Source organism: Microcebus murinus, chromosome 6 (genome assembly GCF_040939455.1).
Source record: "Microcebus murinus isolate Inina chromosome 6, M.murinus_Inina_mat1.0, whole genome shotgun sequence".
Classification (NCBI taxonomy): domain Eukaryota; kingdom Metazoa; phylum Chordata; class Mammalia; order Primates; family Cheirogaleidae; genus Microcebus; species Microcebus murinus.
In genome coordinates this window covers 82,405,887-82,430,920 of record NC_134109.1, presented here as the reverse complement: position 1 = coordinate 82,430,920, position 25,034 = coordinate 82,405,887, and the positions used below count along the sequence as shown (strand labels likewise).

Below are 25,034 nucleotides of genomic sequence, written 5' to 3'. Positions count from 1 at the left end.
TTTGCCAATTAAATGTAATGTTAAGATTTTCCATGCATAGCCAAGCATATGTACTTTCATTGTTTATTTCTAAAGACCATTTCATTTTCTATTTTCATCCCCTCAGATTACTAATTCATTTTCTCTTACATGTAGATGTAAGAGATTTTTCATTGTTGATTTGTAATTTTGAAGGGAGAAGGTATCAGGGTGCTTGATATTAAAGAAAATAAGGGATAGAAGATGAAAGAAACCAACTATTCCTGGCACAGTGGCATGCACTTGTAGTCTGAGCTATTTGGGAGGCTGAGGCAGGAGGATTGCTTGAGTGAACCTACAGTCTGGGCTGTGGTGTGCTATGCCAGTGTCTGTACCAAGTTCAGCATCAGTATGGTGACCTCCCAGGAGCAGGTGACCACCAGGCTGCATAAGGAGGGGTGAACCCGCCTGCATTGGAAATGGAGCAGGTCAAAACTCCCATGCTGATCAGTATTGGGTTCACACCAGTGAGTAGTTATTGTACTCCACTCCTGCCTGGGCAGCATAGTGAGACCTGGATCTTAAAAAAAAAGAATCAAACTAGTAGTAGTGATTGAGTGTGCCAGATTATAGTTATTTTGAGCCATCCCAGAAAAGTAAGAACAAATTATCGTATATTAGGTTTAAGGGGCATTCTGACACAATTCTTACTTTCTCCTAAATGTACCATTTTATTAAAAGAGATTATAAGAAATCAGAAAATGTATTTTTGGCAATATGCTAATTCTGATTAGCAAAAATTTGAAACTTAGGCTTATGTTTGTGATAATTTAATAACAACTAACCAAAATATGTATACTGGGGGTGCTCATATATGTGGTATGTACTATTGTGCAGAGATTTAGGTATGAACGTTACTTTTTTGACCTAGAGTGTATGCTGGTTAGTACTGCTGAGTCATGAAACCCTTAGATTTCTATGTTAGAATCAGTGAGTATTTTGAAAGCCTTTGGCCCATGAGATCCTTTGTCACCTTTTTGAGTAGATTGTAAATTATAAATATTAACAGCAGACTTTTCTTTGGCAAATCCTACAACTGCTAATGCTTCTAAATGAACTCCTTGAGTTATTTAGCATTGCACAAAATTACATTGTCTAGATTTGAAACTGTCCCAACTTTGTATTGTTAGGTATCCCCAAATGTACTGTCTTGGAGCTCAGATGTTCCTATGTTCCTTTTGACCCCATGTTCCTCAGGTCCTGCAAACTTGGGGCTTCCTCTCTTTTGCCTGCCCTCTGATTCTCTACTCTGTGTCAGTTCTGTTGTTGGCTGTGAAGAGATCAGAGATAATAGGAGGGAATTGGTCAGGAGGCCTGGTGAGGGTGGTGGGAATGAGACAGAATTTGGGAGCAAAGAAAAGAGTAATTAAAATATTTTTTGTAGTTCTCATTATTTTTGTGTATTTTATACTTTTTTTTGGTTTGTTTTTTATCATTGTTTTGTTTTTGTTTTTTTCTTTCTTTTTTTTTTTTCCAGAAACCCCATTTCATTTCACTTTGCCTAAAGAAGGTGATATTATCCCACCATTGACTGGTGCAACCCCACCTCTTATTGGGCACCTAAAATTGGAGCCCAAGAGACACAGTACTCCTATTGGTGAGTGAATAAAATGTAATAATATTTAAGGCAGCATTTTTGAGATATCATTCTTTACAGAAGTGATACTTTAGATCTGAGGAGTTGGGCCTACCTGATAAAGTTGATTTTTGTCTTGGGAAGAATAGGGCTCTTGGTGTCTGATTCCATGATTTTACTACCAGGAGATGAGAGGAAGTAAAGATAGGGTGGAGGGAAGGAAGAAAAAGAATATAAGGATTTTATCATATTACATGCAAGGCAATAGAATCTGAGTGCTAAGTGGTGTAAGCTGTTTTATAAGAAAGGAACAGGAAGTAGGATAGAAATAATATTTATTCAGTACCCTGGCTAATTAATCAGTCTGCTGCTGGACAGGACAAGAAAACTTAGATTCTCCTTTCCTGAAGCAGCCAGTAGTCTTCTACATTAACCTATTTGTTTTCTCTAGTCAGTGCTGGGAGGTAACAGTCATGCCGTCTGGAGTCTCCTGCTACCTATGCCTGATGCTGGCAGATGTGGGTTGGCTGAGGGCTCATGCAGCATCCTTTGTCCAGATGCAGAAGTGGAACTGAATCCTGTTGCTCCTCTTAAGACCAGGTGTCAATACTAGTTCGTAGTTGTTGATACTTATGACAGGGTCTATTGTAGGAACCCCGTTCAATTCTGCAGAGCTGTGGAGCCAAGCAGGCAAATTGATGATCTTGAATTGCTATTTTTCATGTTTTTATTTTAGTGTTCTTTCTTTCTTCCTCCCTGCCCCACTTCTTTTAGGTATTAGCAACTATCCAGAAAGCACCATAGCAGCCAGCGATGTCATGTCTGAAAGCATGGTGGAGACCAACGATCCCATACTTAGGAGTGAAAAGGGGGATTCTGGGGCTGCCCCAGAAATGGATGATAAATTGTGTCTAAGAATGAAACTGGTTAGTCCTGAGACTGAGGCAAGTGAAGAGTCTTTGCAGTTTAGCCTGGAAAGTAAGTTTTATTTTATGTTAATCTTGGGTAATTAGTAGCTCCAGATCATCTGGGAAATATTGGTTATATTCTAGTTATAATGATTGATACTTTTAAAATTATAAATGTATTTGTAAAATCTTATTCTCATAGATTTCATTCTTCTGGCTAGTCCCTGTTATATTTCTGTAGATGCTCCATTTTAAAGTTTCTATGTTACTGCTTTTATTTCTGTATTAAAACTGTGTCTATGTAAAGTAATTAGCTTTCATATTTGGAAAGAGTTCAGAAGATGGTAGAAAATTTAGGATTGTGGATTCACGTTGTAGATTTACGTTGACTCTCTCACATGAATTGCTAGTTATATGGCTAGAATACAGAGAAGATACAAAGTGACTGCAAAGTGAGGACCAGATTCTGATGTCAGAAGTGATATGGGAGTGATATGATCATTTTGAAACATTCAGCTGAGTGTTTCAAACCTTTGTTCATGATGGTTCCTTTCCTTGCATTTCCTATTCTGCCTGGCAAACTCCCCAGTCTTTTTCTTTTTTTCTTTTCTTTCTTCTTTTTTTTTTTTTTTTTTTTTTGAGACAGAGTCTCGCTTTGTTGCCCAGGCTAGAGTGAGTGCCGTGGCGTCAGCCTAGCTCACAGCAACCTCAAACTCCTGGGCTCGAGTGATCCTTCTGCCTCAGCCTCCCGGGTAGCTGGGACTACAGGCATGCGCCACCATGCCCGGCTAATTTTTTTATATATATATCAGTTGGCCAATTAATTTCTTTCTATTTATAGTAGAGACGGGGTCTCGCTCTTGCTCAGGCTGGTTTCGAACTCCTGACCTTGAGCAGTCCGCCCGCCTCGGCCTCCCAAGAGCTAGGATTACAGGCGTGAGCCACAGCGCCCGGCCTTCTTCTTCTTTTTTTTAAGACAGAGTCTTGTTCTGTCACCTGGGCTAGAGTGCTATGGTGTTAGCCTAGCTCACAGCAACCTCAAACTCCTGGGCTCAAGTGATCCTCCTGCCTCAGCCTCCTGAGTAGCTGAGACTATAGGTGCATGCCACCATGCCCGGCTAATTTTTTCTATTTTTAATAGAGATGGGGTCTCACTCTTGCTCAGGCTGGTCTTGAAGTCCTGAGCTTAACCCTTTGCACTCAGATGTCGTGTGTGGATAATGTCAAGTGGATAATGAGAAAAAAGTGAGCGAGTGCAAAGGGTTAAGAGATCCTCCCACCTTGTCCTCCCAGAGTGCTAGGATTATAGGTGAGAGCCACTGTACCTGGCCCTACCCAGTCTTTAACCAGCAAGTTAGGTCATTTGTAGTGGGGATGGAAATGATGAGATGAATTTGAGAGATGAATAGAACAGACAGATTCTTGGGGCCAGTTGAATATGGAAGTAAAGGGGAGGATATACAATGTCATCTCATTTTCATAATAGTGCTCCAGAATAGCTATCTATATTCCTATTTTATTGATGATAAGACAGACTAAGAGAAGTTTTTAAGTCATATGCCTAAGGTCACAATAATTGGTAAGAGCTAAGAGCTGGAATTTGAGTCAGACCTAACTCTAAATCTTATAATGTTTCTACTAGGTAGCTCGTAAAAGCTGTTTAAGGGCATTAGAAGAGGAATAAGTCTCATAAAAGAGACTATAAAGGAACATTCAGAAAGGAAGAGAGCCAGGAGAGTAGTATAAAGACATGGAAACCTGTGGAGAGGATAGTTACAAGAAGATGTCAACAATGTTAGACATAGGAGCGGGTCTAGTAAGATATGTCTGAAAAGATACATTGGCTTTGGCAATTAGGATCCATTTGGTGACTCTAGCAAGAGTCATACCGAAGGTAATTGAGGAGGGATGAGGAAAAGATGAAGAGGCAGCAAATAAACTCTCTACTTTTGAGAAGTTTATGTGAGAAAGGAAGAGAAAATATGGCAAATTAGAAGGAAATCAAGGGTTGAGGGAGGATTTGTTTATTCTTAGGCAGAAGGAGGCCTGAGTAAGTTTATAGGAAGGATCCAAAAGATAGGATAGATTAAAGATGAGGGAATGGGAAAATAGTTACTGAATCAAGGCCCTGAAAGAGTTGTGAAGGGAAGCCTTTAAAGACCACATAGAGCCCGGGCGCGGTGGCTCACGCCTGTAATCCTAGCTCTCTGGGAGGCCGAGGCGGGCGGATTGCTCAAGGTCAGGAGTTCGAAACCAGCCTGAGCAAGAGCGAGACCCCGTCTCTACCAAAAATAGAAATAAATTAATTGACCAACTAAAAATATATATACAAAAAATGAGCCGGGCATGGTGGCGCATGCCTGTAGTCCCAGCTACTCGGGAGGCTGAGGCAGGAGGATCGCTGAGCCCCAGAGATTGAGGTTGCTGTGAGCGAGGCTGATGCCACGGCACTCACTCTAGCCTGGGCAACAAAGTGAGACTCTGTCTCAAAAAAAAAAAAAAAAAAAAAAAAAAGACCACATAGAGTAAGTAGGCTTGATAAAGGAAATTCTCATTCTCTGAGACCAAGTAACAGTAATTTTAGGTAATATATTTTGAGCTCTTACTGTATGCCAGGCATTTCACATGGACAGCTTCTTAAATTTCACAACAAACCTATGAAGTAGATCTTATTATTATTCTCCTTTTACAGATGAGGAAACAGGAAGGTTGAACACCTACCCTAGAGTCACACAGCTATTAAATGGAGTAGCCTAGGTTCAAATTCAGGCAGTCTGATGCCAAAACTTAATGCTCTTATTCTTCTCGGTGCAAGATTCTCATTTGTATATCAGAACCTCAGTGGACATTAAAGTATTACATTGTTCCATCCTTAGTGTTATCTTTTATGGAATAAAATAAGGGCTTATCAAGAGAGAGTATGTGGTAGCCTTATATCTTATTTTACCTTTGATTCTGAAATTACAATTAGAAAAACCTTAAATGAACCTTAGTGTTATGGATGATCATATTAGTAAATATTACTACTTTTCCTTATACTAGGAGCATAGTATCAGATACTGTTTTCACAATTTTACTTATGTCATTTCATCTTCACAACAAACCTATGAAGTTGGTCCTGTTTTATCTATATCTTAGAGATGAGGAAGCTAAGACTCAGAACAAAAAGAGTAGTTTACATATAATATATGTAAAGTAGGAGCCAGGGTGTGAGACAGGTTTCTATTGTACAGCCAGGGTGCTAACTACTGAATTTTAGCTGCCTCCTTGGTTCATAAATATTTTAGAAATGTTTAAAAAATATCTAAGGATTATTTTATCTAAGGCTAAAATTTTAATCCCTTGAAATTAGTGACCTTGCTATGAGAATATGGGATTCTTTTTCAGCATTACCTTTAATTCTTTCACCTTTGCTACAGGTGTTTGAAACATGTGTTTTGATTTTTCAAATATCTGTCCTAAAGCACTTTAGGTGAGTGCTCTTAAAACTGTACACTATTTGAAATTTGTGCATCAACCTAAGGTCTTTTTCTACATGTTTTATTAAAAGTTTTTATTTATAATTTGGTTTTTAAATTTTTATGATTTTAATCTTTAATTTTGTATTACATAATTTTTTTTTTTTTACTTGTATGGGAAGAGATGAATTTAGGATTCAAGAGAAGTCTAATTTTCATTTTTAAATGTTACTGCTTAGTAATTAATTCTGTTGTATTTCCAACCAAACTGATTAGTCTTTTATAGGAAGTTTGATTGGTGGAAGTAAGAAAAACTTGTACTATTAAATTACAAGAGGCTGGGCATGGTGGCTCACCCCTGTAATCCTAATATTTTGGGAGCCCAACATGGGACGATTGCTTGAGGCTACAAGTGCAAGACAGTCTTAGCAACATAGTGAGACCCTGTCTCTATTAAAAACAAACAAAAAAATAGAATAATTAGTTGGGTGTGGTGGCATGCACCTAAAGTCCCAGATACTGGGGAGGCTGAGGCAGGAGGATCACTTGAGCCCAGGAGTTGGAGGTTGCAGTGAGCTATGGTGACACCACCACACTTTACCCCAGGCAATATAGTGAGACAATGTTTCAAAAAAAAAAAAAAATCACAAGAAATCTTTTTGTTTATTTATTAGTCTTATTTCTATTTCTTTTTGTTATTTGTTACAAATACTAATAGAGCAGGGTGAAGGTTTTTAAGTGTGATACTGACTGAATTCTGTTTCTCTTTCCTTTTTTTCCTTGATTTGTTTTTATTCAGAGCCTGCAACTGGTGAAAGAAAAAATGGATCTACTGCTGTTGCTGAGGCTGTTGCCAGGTAACCAGAGTTGGTCGTTATTTAGAGTTTAAAACAAAGCTACTGGTAATGAAGGGAAGATGATTTATCAGCAGACAAAAAACTTAAACTCCAGCATAAAGGATTTAGCAATGTGTTATATTGATCATAGGCCTTCTTATTAATACTTTTTAAGTCCAATAAAGCTATTTCTATATTTAGAACTAAGATATTTAAAGATTTTTCCTCTTGTTCATGTGAGAGTATCCTTTTTTTCTTTTTCTATTGATGAGACTGAGATTGTTGTTGCTATTAGTAAGGAGAAAAAGGGCTTAACAAGAGATAGCTATAGACCTTTTTCCTTCTGCAGTCCCGTACTCAGCCACAGCCTCACTCCATTTTCTCTTCTGCCTGCCACATTACTATGTTGAGCTGTTATTTTTGCTTTGTCATGAATGCTGTAATGCTTTGAGGATGAATATGACCCCATACTGAGGTTTTGGTAGTTAAGCTTTGCCATGTGGTGGCTGTGAGAATAGAATTGTTTCATTTATATCTGACATGAGTCATCCAGCATGAAAACACTGGAAGCACTTGGTGAAATACAGGCAAAGATTCTTAAATCAGAGTCTAAGGCGATACTGTAAATAAATAAAACAGGCTAGGTGCAAGACTGTTGGAATGTGGAAGACAATGGCCAACTGAATGTGTACCCCACGTAAAAGGGTATACCCCATTCAACTCTAGCCTGTAGTTGTCATTTGAAAATGCCAACTTATTATTATAAAATCTTTTAGTTTTTAAAGAGAAATCTAAATTTTTAAAATTAAAACAGGACTGTGGACTAAATTTGACTTCTCAGTTGTGAGTTTCTGATGCCTTTCAAAAATCTTTTGATCTGTTCTTAGCTATGTCTTAGAGAGATTAGTGACTCCCTGGGTTCTTGCATATTTAGTCTGAGAGATAAGTACCTCAGAGTCTTTGAGTTGAAGACTTTTAATGATCCTTTAATGATATGTAGTCTTACAAGGAGGAGAGGGTGGAGTTTGAAGCCAGGTGCAGTGACTCAAGCCTGGAATCCTAGCACTCTGGGAGGCCAAGGTAGGCAGATTGCTCAAGGTCAGGAGCTTGAAACCAGCCTGAGCAAGAGCGAGACCCTGTCTCTACTATAAATAGAAAGAAATTAATTGGCCAACTAATATACATAGAAAAAATTAGCCAGGCATGGTGGCACATGCCTGTAGTCCCAGCTACTTGGGAGGCTGAGGCAGCAGGATTGCTTGAGCCCAGGAGTTTGAGGTTGCTGTGAGCTAGGCTGATGCCATGGCACTCACTCTAGCCTGGGCAACAAAGCGAGATTCTGTCTCAAAAAAAAGGTGGAGTTTGTATCTGGACTCTGCTTTTAACAGAATTATGTGCCAGCAAAGTTCTTATTAGTTGGTTCATCTGTACATTAAAAGGGAATAGAATATGGTACTGAAGCTTCCTGAGTCCTTTGGGTGGAATATAAGGAGGAAAAAATAAGGAAAAAACTGAAGCAGAGGCCGGGCCTGGTGGCTCACGCCTGTAATCCTAGCACTCTGGGAGGCAGGCCAATCCTCTTACAAGACAGTGCTTGACCACATGTTGCATGAATGCTGCTCATACTATAGAGACTGGACTCAGAAACTGTCATCCACCATATTCACCAGACCTTGCACCAACTGACTACCACTTCTTCTAGGCTTTGGATCACTTCTTATAAGAAAAAATACTCAATTCTCAACAAGCTATGAAAAACACCTTTCATGATTTCATTCCTACTCGATCTCCAGGCTTTTTCCCTGCTGGCATAGACAAGCTGCTGTTAAGATGACAGCACTGTGTCAACACTATAGACACATACTTTGATTAATTTTACTGGTTTTTGCTTGAGATATAATAAACTAAACTTTTGATTCAAAGTTGGACATTTCATATTTAATGACCTAATATAGCTAAAAGAAGGATTGTTATTTTAATTAACCATGTTACTGTTATTATACTTTAGAAAATTAACAATGGTTCCTTAATGTCATCAAATATTCAGTGTTTAGATTTCTCTGATTGCCTCATAAATGTTTTTTTTCAGTTTGTTTGAATCAAGATCTAAATAAGGTCTACATGTTGCATTTGATAAGTCTTTTATGTCTTTTTATTTTTTATGTTTTTTTTTTTTAGATAGATTCTCACCTTTGTTGCCTAGGCTAGAGTGAGTGCCGTGGCATCAGCCTAGCTCACAGCAACCTCAATCTCCTGGGTTCAGGCGATCCTACTGCCTCAGCCTCCCGAATAGCTGGGACTATAGGCATGGGCTACCATGCCTGGCTAATTTTTTGTATATGTATTTTTAGTTGATCAATTAATTTCTTTCTATTTTTAATAGAGATGAGGCTGGTTTCGAACTCCTGACCTTGAGCAATCCACCCTCCTCGGCCTCCCAGAGTGCTAGGATTACAGGCGTGAGCCACCACGCCCAGCTCTTATGTCTTTTTAAATTTAGAGGCCCCTCTTTTTTTTTTTTTTTTTTCCATTTTGCAGATTATTTGTTGAAGGAACTAGATTGTTGTATGGTTTTCTACATTCTGGATTTTGCTAATTACATCTTTATGATATTAAGTATAGTATACTATCTATGCTGTTTCCAGTGAATCTTCCTTGAAAAATTTAAATTATGCCAATTTGAAATAAGTATAAAGAATTTACATTGTGGTGTAAGGTGGTTTAGAGTTTGGGATGCAGAGAAAAAATTTTATTGCCTGTATGCGTAAAAGGATAATCTCCAGAGGTACTTTTCCTTTCAAAACTAACACAGTATATTGCTTTAATATATTATCTTAGTCCTCAGAAGACCATGTCTGTGTTGAGCTGTGTCTGTGAAGCCCAGCAAGAGGATAAGGCTCAAAGTGAGGATCCTCCCTCCGCACCCATCAGGTAAGAATTATTTTCATAGTATCTTTGGGACTACAATGATTCATAAAATGTTTGGCACCAGAATCTAATACACACTATGCTGTAGTTTGAATGTGGCTGCCAAATTTCATGTGTCGGAAACTTAATCCCTAATGCAACAATGTTGGGAGGTGGGGTCTTAGAGAGATAATTAGGTCATGGGGCACTGCCCTCGAGAATGGGTTAAGGCTGATATGGTGAGTGTGTGTTAGTTATAAAAGGGGAGAGTTTGGCCCTCTTTCTACCCTCTTGCATGTGCCCTTGCCATATGATACCTTCTAGCATGTTACGATGCAATAAGAAGGCCCTCACTAGATGACTGGGCAGATGCTGGTGCCATGTCCTTGGATATCCCAGCCTCCAGAACCATGAGCCAAATACTGTAACTCTCTTTTTTTTATAAATTGCCCAGTCTGTGTGGTGTTCTGTTATAGCAGCAAAAAATAGACTAAGACATACTGCTGTTTTATGAGCTTGAGCTTACTTTTTTATCAGAACATATTCTGAATAGATTCATAAATGAAATATCATGAGAAATTTTTATTAAATACAGATTTTTGTCTTTATCTGCCTGTTCTATCAATTTGAAATGATTTAGTCTTTATACATTTATGAAAATGATTTATATAATTCTATATTGCTCAGATCATTTTTTCTTAGTATTATAAATAATGTTTGTTTTTATTTCTTTTTTTCTTTTGCAATGATGTCTCAGTCTGTTGCCTGAGCCAGAATGCAAGAGCACTATCACAGCTCATTGCAGCCTTGAATTCTTGGACTCAAGCAGTCATCCTGTTTCAGCCTCTGGAGTGGCTGAGACTATAGGTGTATGCCACCACACCTGGCTAATTTCTTAAGAACATTTTTTTGTAGAGATGAGGTATCTCTATGTTGCCCAGGCTGGCCTTGAACTCTTGGCCTCAAATGATCCTCTCACCTCAGCCTCCCAAAGTGCTAGGATTATAGATGTGAGCCACCTCACTTGGCCATAATGTTTGCTTTTAACAGACTTCATTTCCCCTTAGTTTCCCACAGAGAAAATATGAGATGCTTTAACATCCCAAATTTAAAGTTTTTCAGACTTGATGGAATTGATTTTCCCATAATTTCTTTACTCCAAAATCTTTTAGAACAGCTTTGAAGCAGAAAAAATTTGAGTTGCAAGTGTTTTTTACTCCATTTAAATAATTAAAGTCTATCTTGTTTAGAATCTATGATTCTTAGTATAGGTAAATAAGCAATGACAGTGGAAATAAACTTGTAATTTCATTATGAGGTGGTATCTTTGATTTTGTAATTAGACAATGTGATAATGCTTTGTTTGTCAGTAGGTATATCCTTAGTAGTATTGGTAGCATAATTTTGATGTTCATTATTAATAGAAATATTTAGAAGAAACATGCCAGTGCTTTTTTTCTGGGCATTCTGATTATTAAATGTGAACTTGTTGATATTCTTGGGACTCAAATGTCCCTGGTGGTAAGGAAATCATATTTTCTATTGTATTGAAAGCTTGATAGATGAAATGCCACTTCATGTGATTCCAAAAGTAGTGTAATGGCTCAGATACTACTAAATTTATTGATGACATTTTATTGCCTTCCTTTTTATATTAGAGTATCTTAAAACAGAGGTGCCAAGATGTTGGTGATACCGTTTCACCTTGGTAGAACGAGGACCTAGGAATCTAGCTATATTTGTTTAAAATGCTTCATTGACAGAGTGCAGAAGAGAATAGTTAGAAGTTCGTTAAATATGGAGGTTTATTCTTGACTGTTTCACTTTGGATTAATTTTATCCAGGTTTTTCTCCTAAAGTTTGCTTTCTTAGCATCAGTTTCTAAATCTGGCATACAGTGACTAGAGTAGAATTGTGTAGGTGGAACTAATGGAGAAGATGAAGTATGGCGTTTCTTTATAATTTATTGGATTTCCCTTGCTTTCAAAGCTCTTTTCTGGTACTAAAGATTCCTTCTTAATTGCTTCTTGGGATGTTAGTTTACATCTTTGTGGTGGATTTTTCTTGGTTGCTTTACTTATGTCTAAGGATTTATAAACTTGATAGGGGTAGGGCAACACTTACATGTTCCATTTAAGGCTTTGTTTTTTCTCCTGTTGTTCTATTTTGATCTTAATCAGCAAACTTGTCAACCAAAACAATATTTGTATGAACCTGAGGGAAAGTGACTATAATTTTAATATTAATCATATGGATCAGTGCTAACATGAGAATGATAAATATCAAAATTCTGATATTTGATAGGAATCTGCTGAATATTGCTAATGTTGCAGTGAGACACCTTTTTTGGTCTTTAGAGAGACCAGATTTCTGATTAACTCTTTGGAGGGCAAAAAAAAGCAACCTCTAATATTTGTCTCTTGAGGGAAAAAATGTCCAAAATAAAACAGAATTGAATAAACAGCTTCTGAAGTGTCTTAGTCTCTTTGGGCTGCTGTTACAAACTACTATAAACTGGGTGGCTTATTTACAAACAACAGGAATTTATTTCTCACAGTTCTGGAGGCTGGAAGGTTCTAGATCAAAGCACTGGCAGATTTAGTGTCTGGTGAGGGCCTTTTCCTGGTTTATAAATAGCTGTCTTCACATGGCAGAAGGGGGCAAGGGAACTCTCTGAGGTCTCTTTTACAAGAGCATCAATCTCATTCATAAAGACTTCACCTCCTAATACTATCACCTTGGGGGTTAGCATTAATTTATGAAATTTTTTGAGCAGGGGGACACACAGACATTCAGCTCAGGCAGTGGTCCCCAACCTTTTTGGCACCAGGGATGGTTTTCATGGGAGACAATTTTTCCATGGGCTAGGGAAGGGGGAATGGTTACAGGATGATTCAAGTGCATTACATTTATTGTGTGCTTTATTTCTATTGTTATTACATTGTAATATATAATGACATAATTATACAACTCACCATAAGTTGGGGACCTCTGGGAAAATGTGAAAGCTTATTTAGGGTTGGAAATAATGGTAATTGAATCTTGAAATGATTAATCAAGGCCTGCCCCTTCTGGCTTTTAAATCACTTTCATTGTTGCTTAGCCATTGATATGTTAGATGTCTTAAAGATTCAAACATGAATATTCAGTTCATATTGAAGATGAATTGAGTCTCTTTAATTTCTTTGTCTTATGCAGCTAATATTGATTGAGCATCAGCTGTGCTCAGTACATATATGATCATTTATAACCTTAAAAGAGGTAGGTGCTACTCATGAATCTCTGGGTGATTGTATTCTTCTTTTTGGAGACAGAGTCTTGCTCTGTTGCGTGGGCTACAGTGCTGTGGCGTTAGCCTAGCTCACAGCAACCTCAAACTCCTGGGCTCAGGCAATACTTCTGCCCTAGTAGCTGGGACCTCAGGCATGTGCCACCATACTTGGCTAATTTTTTCTATATATTTTTAATTGTCCAGCTAATATCTTTCTATTTTTAGTAGAGACAGGGTCTCATTCTTGCTCAGGCTGGTCTTGAACTCCTTACCTTGAGTGATCCACCAGCCTCGGCCTCCCAGAGTGGATTGTATTCTTATCTCTTCATCATTGGACCATATATCCTCATTCAGTTGAGATTCCTGAGAGATAGGATACAAACTACAATAACCAAATGTATACTAAGCTCTTCTTGGTTTGAACTTTATTTCAAATCCCTCTTTGATGTCCTGTTTTGGTAAGCTGAGCTAAACAATATAGAAACCTCAGAAACTTCTCCTTTTCTCCTTCAAGAGCCAAAGCAGAGCAGAGCAAGACCTAGAGAGCTCTCCATTCTTCCTTCACTCTTTCTGCTTAGGCAAGCTCAGATCCTAAGGATGTCTGCCAAATAGGAGACAGCCCCAGCTCTATCTTTCTCTGGCCAAATAAAGCAACATATGACATAGTTTCTAGGCCCCTTATCCTTGCTGTTATCTTCTGGGTATATCTCATTTTATGCCTTGTGAAATGTCACACCCAAAACTGAAATAGATATTCTAGATGTAGTCTTAGCATGCTCATTTCAGATGGATTCTTTTTATCTTTCTGTTGGCTATTGTACATGTAATGTAGCCTAAGAATGCATTAGTTTATGTTTATTTAATCAGCGGGTAGATTTTGTACTTAGTTGATTCAGAGAACATTCATTAAAAGTACATGTGTTAAGTACTAATTTTATATTAAGCCCTCAGTTAGGTGTTTTAAATATAAAGATGAATTAAGATGTGAATGTTGAGTTTCGGTGTAACCTGCTGACTTGGGCCTTTTTATTCTGGAGAATTGTTAAGGACATTTAAGAATGCTCCTAGTTACCTTAGAAATCATGATACCTGGTTTGCAGGAAACATTCAGCAAATGTTTATGGGATAAATAAGCACTGATACTAAAGTGAGAACACTTATGAAAAGAAATGGGCTGTAAATCTTGAGAACTGTATTGAGGATCCAAGGCATTCTGAAATGTTTAGCTGTAGATATGTCAGTATATCTAGCAAAATTCTAATCTACCTACAGCTTTATCCTTTATGAATTGGATTTCTTTTCCTAAAATTATTGGTCAGGAGGGGACAAACAATATCTAAAATGCTAGGAGTCAGTTAAAGAATGTTAGAACCATTCATAAAGTCAAATGAGACATCTTGACCTAATAGATCTTTTTCAAAGTGGATCCCTAAGCTGTCTTTAATTTGTCTGACTTCAATAATGGGCTTACATTTTTTTTTTGTTTACTTCATTTTCCTATGTCAAGTTTCAGAGTTCATAGCTAGTGATGGGATAAAATTTTATAACTATTGTCATGGTGCAATTTTTCTATCATTATTTTTTCACAGGAGTGAAATTATGATGAGAGGCCTCACAAGGTGATATGGTTGGCCACCTAAGTTTCTCCTTTCCCTATATTTTTCAAATTGTCAAAATATGGTTCCCCTTTGCCACTATCCACCTGCACACATGTATACATACACGCTCTTGCTTACTTCACATGGTTTCTTTATGTTTCATTTTCAGGGGGAACTTGCTCCATTTTCCAAATACTCAAGAAGAAGAGGAGAAAGAAAAATTGGATGGTGACCAAAGAATTAGGCAGAGTCAACAGCCTATGAAACCCGTTAGTCCTGTTAAGGACCCTGCTTCTCCTGCCTCCCAGCACATGGCTACACAGGAGCCATCCAGTCCTCAAGGAGAAGCAATGGAGACAGATGTGCTAGAAGGCCATAAAGAAAGACAGAATACCAATCAGGAAAAACCTAGTAAGGCCTTGATTGAAAGGCCCAGCCAAAATAATATAGGAATCCAAACCATGGAGCGTTCCTTATGGGTCCCAGAAACCGTTTCAGCAGGAACCCAGACTGTAAAGAATGTGTGTGAACAGGGGACCAGTACAGTGGATCAGAATTCTGGAAAACAAGATGCTACAGTTCAAACTGAGAAGGGGAGTGGTGAGAAACCAGTCAGTGCTCCTGGAGATGATACAGAGTCACTTCATAGCCAGGTGAGAGAACATATTGGGGTGTATCAGAGGCCCTGTTTTTGGCTCTCTTGAGTTCTCAGAATTTAAGTTGTGGCACTTCTGCCCTCTACTTCTAACTTTTAACAGTTTTGTACAGAACAGTGGTTAAAAGACAAAAACTATACAAGATAGAGATAAAGTAGTGAAAATTATGGGTAGCTATAGTCAGTAGATAGTCTTTTAGGGAAAATAGAATAGTGCTAGAATCTGTGAAGTAGATCTTTACTGGAAAAGAAAGCCAGGAATGCAGTCTGGATCTTACAGTATTCTTCTACATTTAGTCTTTTCCTTCTCCATCATTTTTCATCTTCCTTTCTAGCTACCAAGCTAATTACCTCTCCCCTAAGTCTGTTTTGCCATGCTTCCCAGGAACTCAAAGAGTAGAAAGTAAAGGAGGAGGAGAAGCATGAGGGATAGTGTATTTCAGTATTGGAAACAGAAAGAACAATAACAAGGATAAAAAAAAAAAAGTGGGGAAAAGTCCCCAGGTAACTAAGGACTGCAGGAGAGAGGCTAATAGTAGAGATAATGGAAGGACAAGGATTGGGGCTGATGGAAGTGAGGCTAAGAAGTGATAGTAGAAATGTATGTGTTAGCAAGTAAGTGAGAAGTTCACAAAATTTTATCAGGTGGCAAGTGGGATCCATGGCCGAGAAAATTTGGAAGTTACTGTTACAGTAGTCCCCCCTCATCGGAGGTTTTACGTTTCATGGTTTCAATTACCTGCAGTCAACCATAGTTGATTCCAAAAATATTAAATGGGAAATTCTAGAAATAATTTATAAGTTTTAAATTGCATGCTGTTCTGCTTAGCATGATGAAATCTCCTGCAGTATTTGTAGGACATAAGTCAGTGCTAGTAGTAAAGCACATCATTCAACTTTGATATTCCTTAAACTTTCATTTATGTGTCAAGTGGGCATGGAACCAGGTTTTCTATGAAGGGAAAGTGTGGTTTTATTTTTGTTTCCTTCCCTTAATACTGATAAGATTCTCAGATTATTGATCTTTGCAGAGACCTCTTTTCTGATGACTATTTGAAGAGAGTAAGCATAGCTTTCTTTTTATCTGCCTCCTTTCCCTTTTCTCCTTTTGTATTCTGTCAGACATGTTTAAGTGTCTCTCTTGAAGTGATCATTTGTATGGCTTTTGTAATCAGAAGAATATAGGGAAGCTTCTTGGCTGCATTTCAGGAATATGTAAAGCATTGAAACCTTTTAGACTGTGTGATGCAGGGATTGACCCTCTCTGTAGTGGAGAATAATCAAACTGTGTGTACTGGCAGGAAGTCCAGGCTTACGTGGTTCTGATGCATGGGCTCCCTGATGATTGAGGTGTGACAGACCTTTGCTCTAATCATTCATTCATTAACCAGAGTTGCGTATATAGAAATATTTTAAGGAACTGGCTGAATAAGATTTCATGCTTTTGATTTCCTTTATATTTATTCACATAATTTACATATTTTCATTTTAGCCAATATTTCACCCTTTCCAGTTCCCAGGGTGGAATGGAAGAATATTCAGGTAAATTATTGAAAGTTTTAGGTGAATTTAGGTAAATTACCACCACATTGTCAGGAAAAATGCAGAATTATCATTATTACATCGGTACATATAATTCTTTTTAAAGACTTGGTTACTTTGATATTGAATATTGGAAGTAAAATCAGCCTACCATGGGGAAAATAGGTTGGAGGCAAAACTGTGGATTTCCTCCTCAGAATTACAGAGCCAATAGCATAGGGGTTAGGAGGGTGAGGACGTGAATAAATGTGATAATAGGTGTTATGAGAAAACATATTTCTTAAGAAATACAGAACTGAGGCCAGGCGTGGTGGCTCACGCCTGTAATCCTAGCTCTCTGGGAGGCCGAGGCGGGTGGATTGCTCGAGGTCAGGAGTTCGAAACCAGCCTGAACAAGAGCGAGACCCCGTCTCTACTATAAAAATAGAAAGAAATTAATTGGCCAACTAATATATATATATAAAAAATTAGCTGGGCATGGTGGCGCATGCCTGTAGTCCCAGCTACTCGGGAGGCTGAGGCAGAAGGATTGCTTGAGCCAGGAGATTGAGGTTGCTGTGAGCTAGGCTGACGCCACGGCACTCACTCTAGCCTGGGCAACAAAGCGAGGCTCTGTCTCAAAAAAAAAAAAAAAAAAGAAATACAGAACTGAAATTCTAATACTTGTTATCAGCCACAGGCAGGTCCTAGGCAATATAGGCTGGAAGGCTCAAAGAAACTAATGATTAGAGATAGTAAATAGAGCTTTAAGATCTGATTTGCTATCTGGGTGCAGTGGCTTATTTCTGTAATCCCAACACTTTTGAGAGCCCAAGGCAGGAGGATAGCTTGAGGCCAGCAGTTCAAGACCAGCCTGGGCAACATAGAGAGACTCTGTCTCTACAAAAACAGTTTTAAAAAACTAGCCAGGCATGATAGCGTGTGCCCAGCTACTCAGGAGGCTGAAGCAGGAGGATCTCATGAGCCCAGGCGGTTCAAGGTTGCAGAGTGCCAGTGTACTCCAGCAAAAAAAAAAAAAAAAAAGTTTAATTTGCTAAGTAGTCATCTTTTAAAAATTGTCCAGATCTTACTAAAGCATGTACTCATGGGCTATTTATAAATAGAAAACTATGAACAAGAGATCATGAATCTAGGTGCTGTTTTAGTTAACGCAGTTGTTCATTTGAAGGTAGTCTTAATTTGTTCTGTTTCCGTAAATCAGAGATAGTGCATATGAATTTTTTCAGAAATATTGAATGAATTATACCTGTCCTGAATTTTCTAGCAATTATTTGTCTAATACAGTACCTGGCTCCCATAATTTGTTAAAAAAAATATTTGCTTAATGTTTTTTGAGTGAAAGAGGTTGGGTCTTCCTAAATAATATTATGTGACAGTTGTCATAAAAATGTAGGATTTTATTGAAGCCCACATTCTTTATAGTAGAACTAGATACAAAATCTTAATTTACTAATGTTTTCTGCTACAGGACAATAGTTCTTTTTTAAAAAAAATTTTTAAATTTTATTTATTTAATTTTGAGACAGAGTCTCGCTTTGTTGCCCAGACTAGAGTGAGTGCTGTGGCGTCAGCCTAGCTTACAGCAACCTCAGACTCCTGGGCTCAAGCAATCCTATTGCCTCAGCCTCCCAAGTAGCAGGGACTACAGGCATGCGCCACCATGCCCGGCTAATTTTTTCTATATATATTAGTTGGCCAATTAATTTCTTTCTATTTATAATAGAGACGGTGTCTTGCTCTTGCTCAGGCTGGTTTCGAGCAATCCGCCTGCCTCGGCCTCCCAGAGTGCTAGGATTACCTGCGTGAACCACCACGCCCAGCCCCAGGACACTAGTTCTAACTAAATCTATTCTTTGTAATAGATTAAATATTTTACAATTAATTCTAGGAGAAATCAATGTACCTTGTTCCAGGAATAAATAAACTTTAGTTTTCACTTACTGATGCAGGTAAACAGACTGCACTGATATTAACGAATGTACTGTTCTTGTTTTGTGTAAAGGACTAAAGAATGCCTTCTTTTTACCTAAAGAGTTGTTCAGAGTGTAAACTCATTTACTAATTGACAAGTCAGCATCAATTTCAGAAGGAATACAGTTTTAAAATAATGTACTTTTAGGTGTCAGAGGTTCACCTAAATATCCTTAAGTATAAGTGCTGGATGTTATGATTTTGATTTAGACAGAAATAGGTCATTTTAGGTCATGCTTATACAGATTCCTCTTAGCCTCTGACTATACAGCTGGTCTATCCCTGGTTATCTGTAATAGAAAACAAAATAGCTGGAAAATTCTATCACACTAGATTCATGGGACCTCTAAACAATGCTCATTATGTATGAAGAAGTTGATTTGTGATTTTGACAGTTTGCAGTGAGACCTGTGCTTGTGTTCTGTATCTCCTGTAATAGGGAGAAGAAGAGTTTGATATGCCTCAGCCTCCACATGGCCATGTCTTACATCGTCACATGAGAACGATCCGTGAAGTACGCACACTTGTCACCCGTGTCATCACAGATGTGTATTATGTGGATGGAACAGAAGTAGAAAGAAAAGTAACTGAGGTAATATATACTCTGGGTCTCTATGGCAAGTTTCTTTCTGTAGAAAAATAATCTTGGCTTTCCACCCCATCCCCCTTTCCCATGCAACTAGCCACTAACACTTTGTTTTCTTTCATCTTTTTAGTAGGAAAGATATAAGAACTAGGTTAGAAATTAGAAGTACTACATTCTGTGTCTTCCCTAACCATGGGCTTGCTGTTTGACATTTGGTTAGTTATTTTTAACCAGTCCCATCATGCTTTCTTTTTCTGTAAAGAACAGATTGATAAATCTCTGTAAAATCTCTCTTATGTATAAATAGAAAGATTTTATGTATTTTAAAAAAATCTTTGGAAACTCAAATGAAGTTTAGAACTCTGTTTAGCTACATATGTTTTCTCATTGTTTCCTCACATATTTTCATGTCTACTCATTGTGTTCTTTCTTTGTCTCCATCCATGTGAGTGGTCATGGACCTGTTTGTAAGAGATGCACCTTTATTTTTTAGTGGGATTCATTATAAACTCATTTCCAATGTCAGCATTGTATTGAGATTTATTTATTGTTTGTTATACTGGATAGTATAATATGCTGACTTCATTTAGATTGAATACAGGCTGAGATTAGACAGATTTTCCAGTATTAAAAATCTGGCCGGGCGCGGTGGCTCACGCCTGTAATCCTAGCACTCTGGGAGGCCGAGGCGGGCGGATTGCTCGAGGTTGGGAGTTCGAAACCAGCCTGAGCGAGACCCCGTCTCTACTGAAAATAGAAAGAAATTAATTGACCAACTAAAAATATATATACAAAAAATTAGCCGGGCATGGTGGCACATGCCTGTAGTCCCAGCTACTTGGGAGGCTGAGGCAGGAGGATCGCTTGAGCCCAGGAGTTTGAGGTTGCTGTGAGCTAGGCTGACGCCACGGCACTCACTCTGGCCTGGGCAACAAAAGTGAGACTCTGTCTCAAAAAAAAAAAAAAAAAAAAATCTGGGGCTTTTGTTGGTACATACATTAAGATCTGGAAACCATTTTATTAATTCATAAGAGGCACAGGTATTTTCTTCCTCCTTTTTTTCTTCCTTCACCCACTTTCCTTTAAATCTGCCTGCTAACCATGTAGGAAGTCTCAGGGAGAGTTAAACTCTGGTATATTAAATGGAACACGTTACTGCTATTGTCCAATAATGGGCCACGGTGGCCCTCATGTCAGATAACATTTGACATTAGTTTGAGAAACTGTTTTTCTTTCTTGAATTGTTGTATACCAAATCCCAGAAATATTTCTTTTAAGATACTGGTTCATCTTAATTTTTTGATGTTTTAAAAACATTTTTGTGGAATTTTTTTCATGTTATTATTTTGGGAAAATTATGAAAACCAATTTGTCTTTATGAAAAAATTTTATAACTGTTGTGGTCCACATTGAACTTTGTGCAAGATACACTATATTAAGTATTATATATAGGCTGAGTGTGGTGACTCATGCCTATATAATCCTAGCACTCTGGGAGGCTGAGGCAAGAGGATAGCTCAAGGTCAGGAGTTTGAGGCCAGCCTGAGCAAGAGCGAGACCCTGTCTCTACTAAAAATAAAAAGAAATTAATTGGCCAACTAAAAATATATAGAAAAAATTAGCTGGGCATGGTGGCGCATGCCTGTAGTCCCAGCTACTCAGGAGGCTGAGGCAGAAAGATTGCTTGAGCCTAGGAGTTTTTGAGGTTGCTGTGAGCTAGGCTGACGCCACGGCACTCTAGCCCGGGCAAAAGAGTGAGACTTTGTCTCAAAACAGAAAAAAAAAGAGTATTAAACATATTACTTCATTTTATGGTGCTTTCTAAAGTATATTTCTAGAAACAGCAAGCCTGTTAGATAGTCTTAGGTTGGGGGGAGTTCTGTGGTTATAAGTAAGTTTGAGAAACACCAAATGCTGTATCATAGTCCATTTTCTGTTGCTATAACTGAATACCTGAGACTGGGTAATTTGTAAAGAAATGAAATTTCTCTTTTTAAAAATTTTATTTATTTATTGAGACAAGAGTCTGGCTTTGTCTGGACTAGAGTGCCGTGGCCTCAGGCTAACTCATAGCAACCTTAAACTCCTGGGCTCAAATGATCCTCCTGCCTTGGCCTCCCAGAGTGCTAGGATTACAGGTGTGAGCCACTGTACCTGGCCTAAGAAATTTATTTCTTAAACAGTTCTGGAAGCTTAGAAGCCCAAAGTTAAGGGGCTGCATCTAGTGAAGGCCTTCTTGCTTGTGGGACTCTCTACAGAGTCCCAAGGCAGTACAGGATATCACATGGCAAGGGGGCTTGTGAGAGAACCAAACTGGCTTTTATAACAGATGCACTCTGGTGATGACAACTGTACTCCTGTGATAACCCATTATTCCATCAATTTATTAATCCACCAATGGATTAATCCATTCATGTGACTCAACCCACCTGTAAAACGTCCTGCCTCTTACTACTGTTACATTGGAGATTAAGTTTCAACATGATTGGAGGGGACAAACCATAGCAATATACTGTTAACCCTCATGCCCCCCACCATGGAAATTCACGTATTACCATATTAAAGATTCTGAGAAGTCCTTTAGTAAAGATACCTATTTTATTCTGTTTAACGTAGCACTTCCCAAACTTATTTGACCATTGAACATTTTTAAAAGTAATACCTATTATACCCTATGGAACATAGTTTGGGAAATGCTACCATAATAATATAAAATAGTAATAGTGACTAACATTTATTGAGTGGTTACTATGTGCCAGGCATTATTCTAAGGACTTTAATAAATTAATTTATTTAATCCTCACAACTATGGTATGAGGTAGATCTAGTTATTCCTATTTTGCAGATGTGGAAACAGAGGCATAGTAAGTTAAGATAAGTCACTGAGAATGATGACAGAAACAGGGATGGGGAGGTTAAGGTGGCTGTGAACCAAGAGCTAAGGTCTTCATGCCTCAGAGAGAGTGACTAGGAGGATGTTGGTGGATAACAACAAGGGAAGGGGAAAGGAAAATGTTGGTTTGGTAGGAGCCAGATGTGGGGAGATAGAAATGGTCTGTAAATGGCCAACAAGGAACAAGGAGGTCTGTTATCTCAAAACTCTTGAATGGGGGTTTGGTTGAAAGAAACTAGTCTCTGTTAGAGCTGTAGGGGATGTGAAATGCATTAGAGATATCCAGGATTCATTCATTGAAGGCAGACAAAGGGAAAGAGGATCATGGATTGAGTTTTGGATGTGTTGAGTTCAGGTGTCTGTGGTACATCCAAGGGAAAGAGTTTAGCAGGAATTGGCATCTGTAAGTTTGGAGCTGAGTCACCATTATATTGGTGATAGAGAGGCAGGAATGAGTGTGGTGAGACTAGCCAGGGAGAGCATGTAAGAGTGAGAAAAGAAATGAGAACAGAGTCCTGGGAAATACCAATTTTAAAGGTACAGGCAGTAAAAGAACTCGAAAAGAAACATAAATATGAGTAGCCAAAGAGGGAGAGTGAAAGGAAGATAAAGTGATTTTATGGATTTTAAAGGAAGACAGATTTTCAAGAAGGGGAGAGGTACAAAATAATTATTTAATCATTTTATAGTATTATCTAAATGTATATGTATGTGTGTGCATTGCATACTGTCTCCCCAGAGAGATTGCAAACTCTTTAAGAGAAGAATCTATCTATACTTTTCCATATCCTCTCTGACAATTTGTATAATATTGCATGAACATTCTAGACTAGGAAAGCAAATGTGTAGCACCCATGCTATAATTTTCTAAACTGTGCACATAGAGAACTTTGCTGACTAGTCCTAGAACTTTTCCCTTCTAAACCTGGGATTTAGCCTCAGAAGTCTTTTTAAAACTGAACTCTAGGCAACCACTACCAATCCATCAGAGTGGGCATGTGAGATAAAGCCAGTTTGACCTTCCTGTGGTCAGTAGATACTGGAAACTCATATATACTTTGATGATAACCTTTTTGTTCTTGTCTTCATTTTTCCAAATGGTAATATCACTTTTAGCCTATTTTTGCCTATATTTTACTATTTCCTCAATCACTTACGAAAAGGTATCTAAAATAACTAATGTCCTTAAACATGTCATGCTGTCCATTGTTAATGAAGTACTTAGAAGGGCGCTTGACCACTTATTTTCTCCTTTCACCTACCTACCTCCTTACCTATCTTCTTTCAGACAAAACCCGGGTAGTGTGAGATATACTTAGACTGTTGTCCAATAAAAAGATAATTTAGCTTACCTCAGTATAGTGGTCTCTTTCTTTTTGGTTTAGTACCATCTTTATTTTTTATCAAGATATACTATATTCCCAATAGAATGAACAGATCTTAAATGTTCAGTCTAGTGGCTTTTGACAATTTTATTTAACTATTTCTCAAAACAAATAGAACATTTCTATTTTTCCAAAACGTTTCCCCCTGATTACTACCTTTCTGAATTGAAATGTCTTGCTGTCTCTGGGATTTTCCAAGGTTCACATTAGCATGGTATTATTGCGGCTTCTTTTAGCTTTTGTCTCCATTTCTTCCTTGCAGGAGACTGAAGAGCCAATTGTAGAGTGTCAGGAGTGTGAAACTGAAGTTTCTCCTTCGCAGACTGGGGGCTCCTCAGGTGACCTGGGGGATATCAGCTCCTTCTCCTCCAAGGCATCAAGCTTACACCGCACGTCAAGTGGGACCAGTCTGTCAGCCATGCACAGCAGTGGCAGCTCAGGGAGAGGAGCCGGACCACTCAAAGGGAAAACCAGCGGGACAGAACCCGCAGATTTTGCCTTACCCAGCTCCCGAGGAGGCCCAGGAAAACTGAGGTGCAGACAGGGTCTCCAGAGAGAGAGCCACAGCAGGGGCAGGGTTGCTGACATTTAATATCACAGGAAAAGGGGAGTAATGGGAAATTCCCCATCCTTGATCTAGGATAAATCAACTCCTCTTCATCCCCATTTGTTCCTCTTCTGTATTAGGTTCACATGGGAAGTAGGGTAGAGGCCTGTGGGAGGTAGACTTTGTTGACAAGCCCCTGAGAAAATGTAGAAAAATAGGTGAGGGGACTTTGGGAATGCTGGGCATGTGCTCCTACCACCCCTATATTCTGCATCCTACACATGTTTTTAGTTGGGAATACAGGAAGTTTGGGGTGGTACACCCAATTTGATGTATCCCCTAGCTTTTTGTTATCCTTTGCAGATGTCCAGAGCCTGAAGTAGAGAAGGCAGGGCAGAAATGGGTGTGCTGTTTTTGAGGGCAGCAGTAGGAAGCTTTGTCAGGAGGGAATAGACTTACACAGAGGAGGATGTCCTTTATATATTATCCCACACTCCCCACTCCCTGGTTGAGAATTTGGTGGTGGTGGTGGGTGTGTGAACCAGCTTCCTACTGCCCTGGAAGCCCAGCACATGCAGGTCTGGCTTGTAGTCTGAGGGCCAAGGGGAGATTGTGAAGAAAGGATTCAGTAGCAGGTGCTATCAGACTAACCTATCTTCATTCTCTAGTCCTAGAAAAGGGGTCAGTCAGACAGGGGCGCCAGTGTGTGAGGAGGATGGTGATGCAGGCCTTGGCATCAGACAGGGAGGGAAGGCTCCAGTCACACCTCGTGGGCGCGGGCGAAGGGGCCGCCCGCCTTCTCGGACCACTGGAACCAGGTACCCGGGTAGTGTGAGATATACTTAGACTGTTGTTCAGGAAAAAAAAGGGACTAGAGAGAAGA

General features: G+C 38.7%; 1 protein-coding gene across 11 annotated transcripts in view; it reads left to right on the top strand.

The window, feature by feature from the left end:
* The window catches only part of TP53BP1 (tumor protein p53 binding protein 1), a 98,641-nt gene that overhangs the window by 61,293 nt on the left and 12,314 nt on the right, over positions 1–25,034 (top strand). For 8 of the 11 annotated variants that reach the window (XM_076004293.1, XM_012766600.3, XM_076004291.1 and 5 more), the window contains 8 exons: positions 1,496–1,615; positions 2,369–2,572; positions 6,760–6,817; positions 9,635–9,727; positions 14,742–15,225; positions 19,180–19,332; positions 23,867–24,138; positions 24,820–24,969. In XM_076004293.1, coding sequence (XP_075860408.1) covers positions 1,496–1,615; positions 2,369–2,572; positions 6,760–6,817; positions 9,635–9,727; positions 14,742–15,225; positions 19,180–19,332; positions 23,867–24,138; positions 24,820–24,969 — 1,534 coding nt within the window. The other 3 variants (XM_076004297.1, XM_076004296.1, XM_076004295.1) reach the window with 3 other exon arrangements.